This window comes from Myotis brandtii, unplaced genomic scaffold (genome assembly GCF_000412655.1).
Source record: "Myotis brandtii unplaced genomic scaffold, ASM41265v1 scaffold835, whole genome shotgun sequence".
Lineage (NCBI taxonomy): Eukaryota > Metazoa > Chordata > Mammalia > Chiroptera > Vespertilionidae > Myotis > Myotis brandtii.
The window spans coordinates 1,014,031-1,022,985 of NW_005371389.1; the positions used below are offsets into that span (position 1 = coordinate 1,014,031).

The following is an 8,955-nucleotide window of genomic DNA, read 5'->3' on the forward strand; positions in this document are numbered from 1 at the left end:
AGAATTTGTCCTCTAGGACATTTTTGCCTTGGTGTGGATGGGAAGTGGGATGTCTGGGGACTCAGCTAACATGCTTTCTCCTTTTATGCATTCCCACTATAACCATATTCAAGAGCCAGATTGAATCTATGAGCAGTACTAGACTAATTCTATTCTTTTTCTCCCAAGTAGACTTTTTACAGAAAAGGGGAAATTTATAGTTAAGCATTCCATTTCTATCCAAGACATTTAGAATACACTCAAATTTTATAAAAGAAGTGAGTTATCTTGAAAGGAATGCTTTACCAGATAAAGTAGTTCTGAAATTCACTCTAATGTACTGCTCATAAGTTAAGAAAAAATTGTTAAAATAGTTATCTTTACATAAATAAATGAATTACCCCAAATTAAGGATACAGCTTATAACTCAATGCTATAACTATCATAACTGGGACAGACATTAAGAGGCATCTGGTTGCCTGGCTCAGTGCTTGAGCATCAACCTATGAACCAGAAGGTCATGGTTTGATTCCCAGTCAGGGCACATGCCCACATTGCAAACTCGATCCCCAGTGTGGGGTGTGCAGGAGGCAGCCAATCAATGTTTATCTCTCATCATTGATGTTTCTATCTCTCCCTTCCACTCTGAAATATATAATTACAGAAGCACCCAGTGGCAGAAACCCCGCCAACCTAAATATATCATTCTCAGTTTTTATGGTATTAGTGGGAAAATGTAGCTCCCGATATATAAATTCTCTAAATCCAATCCAATTCTAACAAATTCTCATGCTCTTTAACAAATTGGCAACCTACTGTCTTTCTAAAGTCACTTGATGATTTTGATAATCTTTGGCAGACTCATGACTTCAAATTTCTACAGCCAATATAGAACTTAAAAACTAACTTGAAGTCTGGTTGCTAATTAAGACAGATAAAAATTTACTTAGAAATTGTTTAGTATAGTATGTACTTTTTTCTTTTCCAAGATATAATTAATACACACCAGAAGAGCACAAGACTGTTGAAAAATTCAGTCTTTATAGCAAGTTATTAAAAGTAATTATCTCCAAAGCAATAATGTTTTAACTCTGAAGCTAGTAATTCAATTATGTGAATATTTAAACATTTTCACAGCTTAAGCAGTTTGTATTCATCAAAAAATATATTCCAAAACTTAGTGGAACATGTGGACTCATTCTGAGATACTGCTATAACAAAGCGTTGACTTAATTTGCCTAATTAAGTCAATATGATTAAATATACAGATGTAATTAATAATTTACCATTACAGAAATTCTTAGTATTTTATTTTTCAAATAGTGTGCTTTCTTTATATGTAAAGGAGAATAAGAAGTCAAAAATCACAAATATGCAACCCCCAAAACATATTTTCTTTTATATACATCATTTTAGAGTGAAATATACATTATCCTATATAATAAAGAAGCAATATGCAAATTGACGATTACACCCTCATGCAAGATGGCCACCCCCATGCAGACAAAAGATGGCCACCACAAGATGGCCGACAGGAGAGGGCAGTTGGGGGTGACCAGACCTGCAGGAGAGGGCAGTTGGGGCAACTGGGCCATCAGTGGAGGGCAATTGGGGGCAACTGGGCTGGCAGGAGAGGGCAGTTGGGGCTGACCAGGCCTGCAGGGGAGGGCAGTTGGGAGCAACCAGGCTGGTAGGGGAGGGAAGTTGGGGGCAACTGGGCCTGGCATGGGGTGAGTTAAGGGCTACCAGGCCAGCAGGGGGGGCAGTGAGGGACAACCAGGCCAGTAGGCAGAGGTGGTTAGGGGTGACAAGGCCAGCAGTGGGAGCAGTTAGGGGCAACCAGGCCATGGGCAGGGGCAGGGAGTGGTAATCAGGCTGGCAGGGGGGCCAGTTAAGGGTGATCAGGCAGGCAGGCAGGTGAGCAGTTAGGAGCCAGTGGTCCAGGATTGTGAGAGGGATGTCCAACTGCTGGTTTAGGCCTGATCCCCCTAGGGGTCCAGGATTGGAGAGGGTGCAGGCTGGGCTGAAAGGACCTCCCCACCCCCACGCATGAATTTTGTGCACCGGGCCTCTAGTTAATTGATAAAAAAATATAATTTAAGCAATTATTTATTTTATTTTTGAGAGCTTTATTGAGATATAATTGATAAACACACACAAAAAAAACCTGGACATAACTAATGCATACAATTTGATGAGCTTGAAGATAAGTACATACATGAAACCATCACAACAATCAAGTTAATAAACATATCCATCACCTTTACTTTTTAAAATTATGTCTGCTTTATTTGTAACTAGTGGCAGAATTATTGGTTCCCTGATCCATAGATATTCCCAATCCCCTTTTTCTTTTTCCACCTCTATTAGAAACCTGAAAAGGCTTCTAATTTCATTTCTTGAATTTTTTTGGAACTATAGGTGATCATCTTATATACTTGTGGCCAACAGATGAACACAAATCTGCTGTGGATTTCTGGAGAAAGTGTTGCTTGTATGAGAAGGAATCAGATGTTAAAGGCTCTGCCTCCTTCTCCCCTTTTCCAGTTTTGAAAATAGACACATATCCTTGAACTGCAGTGGTCATCTTGCTACCATGGGGGAAAGGCCAAAAGAATCAGAGACCTTGGTATCATGGAGTTATTGAACCAATGCCAGTAGCCAGATCCTCCACACTTCTTGTTATGCCAGAAAAATAAACCCCTATTTGAAAAACCATCGCTACTAGGATCTTCTGCTACTTAAAGTAGAAAACATTTCTACCTGATACATCAATTATATATGAACAGAAGATTTGAAAGAAAAATTAAATCAGTCAACCTATTAGGGTACTTAAAATAATTTGTTAACAAAAGTTTTGTGCATTAAAGCATTTAAATAAAAGTATTGAACTTAAATGGAAAATGCTTGATTAATTTTTTTGCTAAGAACACACTTAATCTAGTTGTTTTTTTTTAAATTTAAGAACCTCTCTCTATTGTCTTTTGTTTTGTTTGAGAATCAAACAAGATTTTAGTAACCAAAATACACTTTCAATAAAGTTTTATGTATATTTTTGTAAATAAACAATGAAGCCCCACTAAGAATATTTGTAAAATTTCATCATACCATTTTGCACAGGGTAATAGAAAACTGTTAATTATAAATTAGTGAGATTACCCAAAGATACTTCATATGTTCAAATCCATACACTCTACATTCTGCATATCAACTTCAGTTGCACAAATTAAGTTGAAGACCCCTTACATAATTTTGAAAATATGATGCAATCTGCAGCTTAATTGGCATTGTACTTCATCAGACAGGCAGCCTTTACCACAAGTATATTCTATTCCTGAGAGATCAGCTATATGAAGATGGCTCATCAGCTAAATTACATTGGTCAAAATGCCTGCCAACCAAGCAGATTAATAAATTCAAAGCAGGAATCCTCTCATCATCTTTGCTGTTCACTAAGAGCCTCACTTCAGAGTATCTTCTTGCAAGCTGCCAAATCAGTGAATGAGCATCAGGTAATAAAGGCTTTTCAAGAAAAGTCAATAAAGCATAAACATCTTCTCAATTCTGGAGTAATCTCTTTTCCTCCAAACCAATTACTCAGATATTCCAATACATTGGTTACTGTTGACTGATTGATACTAAGCAAGTGAGGAAAACCAATTTGCACATGATCTATTCTAGGACTTTCATTTTAGCTGGTCCAACAGTCCCTCCAGAATATAACCTTTCACCCAGATAAAAATTTTTCTAGCTTTATTCATGTTCACATTTTGGCATGGTCACATTACTATCCAACTGTTGTCATTTCCAGTGACTTCTATGTCTGTTCACACTCTGTTTAACAGTTGAAAATTGTGCCACTTGTTGCTGTGGCCACTGAAGTATGGCCTAATAGCCTTCAGGAGCAGGTTGCCATCCTGAAAGAGAAATATTCACCCTTTGGTTTCTTCTCAACTTTCTTTGGGTCAATTTCAGCTACCACAACATATGGACATTGAGTGGCTTTGATGTGGATCTGCCTCAAGTATTCCTGACCAATCCTTGGGAATATAATGGGATCAAAACCTTCTGTCAAGTCACAGGGCTCCACTGGCAACAGCCAAAGCATCAACTGCAGATTCTGCTGGTACTCACGCCATGGTTTACAATGTAGCCAGTCCCTCATCTAGGTAACCTATCCATCACCTTTAAAAGTTTCATCCTGTTTAAAATATTACATGTCTCCTTTTTCCCCCATTGACCTCTCTCCGGCCATTCCCGCCCCCATCACATGCCCTCACCCCTCCTAATGTCTGTATCCATTAGTTACGTTTATATGCATGCATACAAGTCCTTTGGTTGATCTCTTACCACCCTCTCTACCTTCCCCCACCTTCCCTCTGAAGTTTGACAGTCTGTCCGATGCTTCTCTGTCTCTGGATCTATTTCTGTTTATCAGTTTATGGTGTTCATTAGATTACACAAAGGAGTGAGGTCATGTGATATTTATCTTTCTCTGACTGGCTTATTTAGCTTAGCATAATATTCTCCAGGTCCCTCCATACTGTCTCAAAGGGTAGGAGATCCTTCTTTAATACTGCTGCATAGTATTTCATGGTGTAAATGTACCACAGCTTTTTTATCCATTTGTCTACTGATGGGCATTTAGGCTATTTCTAAATCTTAGCTATTACTTTAAACAATAAAGATTTTTTAAAAGATAATAGATCTGAAAAAGAAAAAAAAAAGAATATAACTGGGGTTTCTCTGAAGACCTGGATGGGAGGTCAAGTCCTTCCTGTGGCAAACTGCGTTGCCGTGGAAACCACTGGGCTGGTGGTAGGGGACTGTGATGCTCTGGAGCAGGGAGTGGTTTATCTGAAGGCCTGGCTAGGAGGCCACGCCCTTCACATGGCTAACTGCCATTGCCATGGAAACCAGTGGCGTAGGCAGGGAGGGAATTGTGATGCTTGGGGGCCAGAGGGGTGATAACCAGTAACCTGCCCACCCGCCAGAGGCTTCCCAGCACTGCAGTGGGAGTGGTGCCCCGAAACCGGCCCAGAGACACTTAGCCCTCTGCCTCGATGTCAACACCACCACCATCACCACCACCACCACCACGACCACCACGACCACCACGACCACCACCACCACCACCACGACGTCTCTTGCTGGCCAAGGCCCTCCCACAGCCCTTGAGGTCCCGTGGGCTCTCCCAGCTGACCAGCACCCTCTACATAGGTAATGCCAAGGCCGCTAACAACAGGCACCTATTGTCTTCCAATCGCATCACAGCAGTCATCAGTATGTCAGCGGAAATTTTCAGCACGTTTATTGAGGACATTCTATACCTGAAGGTACCTGTGACTGACTCCCCCAGCACGCGCATAGGCGATTTCTTCGATATTATCGCCGATTATATCCACAGCGTAGAGCTGCGCCAAGGCCGCACACTGGTGCACTGCCACGCTGGCATCAGCCGCTCCGCCACGGTGTGCATAGCCTTCTTGATGAAATATCGTTCCCTGTCACTCCTAGAAGCTCACACTTGGACCAAAGCCTGCCGTCCCATCATACGCCCAAACATGGGCTTTTGGGAGCAGCTAATTCAATACGAATTCAAACTCTTCGCCAAAAACACCGTCCGGATGATTGACTCCCCCGTGGGCAAGATCCCAGATGTATACCAGAAAGAGTTGCGGCTGACGTCATCCATGTGAGCCGTCCTGCCCAGCCTCTGACACCTGTTGTGGATCGCACACCATCACGGAACCATGACTGCTGAACTTTGGTCCTTACTGACAACCCAATGACTTTTAGAAGGGCAAGCAAAAAGGGGGGCTGCTGAAGTCTTTGGCTTTGTGACCCTTACCTTTAAAGAATAAAATCCAGTCAATGAAAAAAAAAAAGTTTCATCCTGCCTGTTTGTTTTGCTTTGTTTTTCTTTTTATGGTAAGACTACTTAACATGAAATCTATTTTCAATAACTTTTTAGTATATAGTACTAACTGTTAGCTATAGGCACCATGCTGTACAGATCTCTAGAACATAAACCTGAAACTTGATACCCATTGAACAGCAACATTCTTCCTTTCCCTACCCCACCGCCTGGCAATCGCATTTTACTCTCCATTTCTATGATGCTCACTATTTTAGATTCTTTATAGAAACACAATCATTCAGTATTTATCTTCTATGACTTGTTTATTTCACTTAGCATGATGTCTGCCAGATTCATCCATGTGTCACAAATGACAGGATTTTCTTATGTTTTAATGGTTGAAAAATATATTATCTACCACATTTTTATTTTATTTTTTCAAACCACATTTTCTTTAACTATTAATCTCATGATGGGCATTTAGGATATTTTCATGTCTGGGCTATTATAAACAATGCTTAAATGAACATGGGAGTACAGATATTGCTTTGAGGTCCTGATTTAAATTCTTTAGGATAGATACCCAAAAGTGGTATTGGTGCATCATGTCATAGCTTTATTTTTTTCATTATTTTGAGACATTTCCATGTTGTTTACTATAGTAGCTGTACTATTTTACATTCCCACCAACAGTGCACAAAAGATCCAATTTCTCCACATCCACATCAGCACTTCTTATCTTAAAAAAAAATAATAGCCATTCTAACAGTTGTGAAGTGATACCTCATTGTGAATGGGGTCCACATTTCCCTGATGATTAGTGATGTTACGCATCTTTTCATATACCTGTTGGTCATTTGTACACCATCTATAGTACTGAGATTCAATGCTAGCTCCATCAAAAACCCAGTGGCATTTTTATAAAACTAGAAAAAATCCTAAAATTTATATGAAACCACAAAACACCATAAACAGCAAACCAGTATTGAGAAACAAGAATAAAATCACGTCACTTCCCAGTTTTTTCATTTTGGATTATTTTTATTTTATTATTATTATTTAATTTATTGGGATAACATTGGTTTGCAAAACCAGTTGTATACAGGTTTCAAGTGTACAACTCAATAAAATATCATCTGCACACAGCATTGTGTGCCTATTTCCCCAAGCAAAGTCATATATTACAAAGCTGTAGTAATCAAAACAGTATGGTACTGGAATTAGGACAGACACATAGACCAATAAAACAGTTTACAGAGCCCAGAAATAAACCCATGCATATATGGTCAAATGACCTTCAACAAAAGTGCCAAGAGTAAACAATGGGGAAGAAATAGTTTCTTCAACTAATGGGCTTGGGGAAACTGGATATCCACATACAAAAGAATGAAATTGGATCCATATCTTACACCACACACAAAAATCAATTCAAAATGGATGGAAGAGTTAATTTTAAGACCTGAAACTGTAAAACTCTTGGAAGAAAAAATAGGGAAAAGCTTCTTAACATTTGCCTTAGCAATGATTTTTAGATATAACAATAAAAGGATAGGTAACAAAAGCAAAAAAAGACAACTGGGACTACATGAAACTAAAAAAGCTTCTGCACAGCAATGGAAATAATCCACAGAATTGAAAAGCAACCTACAGAATAGGAGAAATTCTTTTCAAACCATCTATCTGACAAAAAGCAAAAGAAAACCAAACAACCCCCAAATAACCAAATTAAATGACAGATAAAGGACTTCAATAGATATTTATTTAAAACTTTTGTTTTTAAAAATCGGGACTGTTATGTTGGTTATAAAAAACTGCATTCACTCCTGCCAAAGAGATGCATCATTTTGATGCTCCTTGGAGAGAAAAAATATCCCTGAAAACTAGAAAAACAATATTATGTGTAAAACATTTTTTAAAATTTATCAAGCTATATTTACCCTTTACACAATATTCACTGTAGCATCAGAACACATATATGAATACTGTCTCAACATTTCTCTTCAAATTTTAAGTTTTGTTAAAGCAAGTCGTACATTTAATACATGATTATATTTAGATCTTATAGTTGTTATAGTACTAACTACTGTTATCCCAATGGGGGGTTATCATATTAGTGAAATTCCCTTGAAAATGATTCATTTTTTGATTCATAAACTTACAAACCAAAGACTTGACACAAAACGCAGTTTTGTTTCACACCTGAGGCCTCTTAAACCTGTTTTTGATGCAGCATCACTCACAGAATTGATGGATTCATCATTTAGGAAACATAAACCTGGTTTCTTAAATTATCTATTAACACCCTCACTTATAGTGTTTGGTACAAGTGTAACAAAAAGCATTAGGGTCCTAAGTTATGACAAACTCGCCTGTGGGTTTGGTATAGTTTGGTATAGCTCTTCCTAATTCTCTCTACCATCCACCTCCACCACAAATTGTCATCCAGGTAGGATAGGTAATTCTATTGAGCCTCTCCAATTGAGTCCTGCTAAAATAATCCATGGAGAACATTATTTTAAAAGACCTAATCATAAAGTTAAAAAAAACACAGAATGATACTTTTGTACATTTTTACCAATTTAGGCCATGTAATTATTACCATAGGCTCAGATGCTAGACACACTGTAATATTTTTGTAAGGTATCCTATTGAAGGAATAAAAAAAAACTTGTTGAAGTATTAACTAGAAATATTTCATAGGAAATTATATAATCACCATAGCTTTATCTGTGCAATATATGCAATACCAAGATGAATGGGTACAGCATTTTATAATAATTAACTGTGTAGACTCTGAACACAGATTATCTGGGTTGATAGTCATGATTCATCACGTTTAAACAGTATGCCCTTGGGAAAATCAACTGCCACTATTTGACTCCGTTTCTTTGAGGAAAGAACACAGACTATCTTGAGTATTAAAAAACTAAAACATACAAAATATTTAAAATCATGCCAGACTGGTAGTAAATAATCTGGTTAATTATGATTAATTCATTAATGAGTCAAGTTATGATATTTTGTAAGTTAAAACATAATCATGAACATGTATAATGTATAATACATGAATGAAGTATTATATATAATGTGTTAATGGGTCCTTTAGAAGGCCCATG

At 38.1% G+C, this 8,955-nt stretch overlaps 1 protein-coding gene and 1 pseudogene across 1 annotated transcript; one reads left to right on the forward strand and one right to left on the reverse strand.

Moving 5' to 3' along the window:
• Positions 1-3,321: 3,321 nt before the first annotated feature.
• Positions 3,322-4,130, reverse strand: LOC102263194 (annotated as a pseudogene).
• A 912-nt stretch (positions 4,131-5,042) lies between these two features.
• LOC102263486 (dual specificity protein phosphatase 18) lies at positions 5,043-5,678 on the forward strand. The gene has a single exon (XM_005884515.1). The coding sequence runs from the start codon at positions 5,043-5,045 to the stop codon at positions 5,676-5,678; it is 636 nt and encodes a 211-aa protein (XP_005884577.1).
• Positions 5,679-8,955: the final 3,277 nt, after the last annotated feature.

What these genes read in the sequence shown, in the direction of transcription:
- LOC102263486 (XM_005884515.1), top strand. Translation starts at nt 5,043, where the DNA reads ATGTCAACACCACCACCATCACCACCACCACCACCACGACCACCACGA.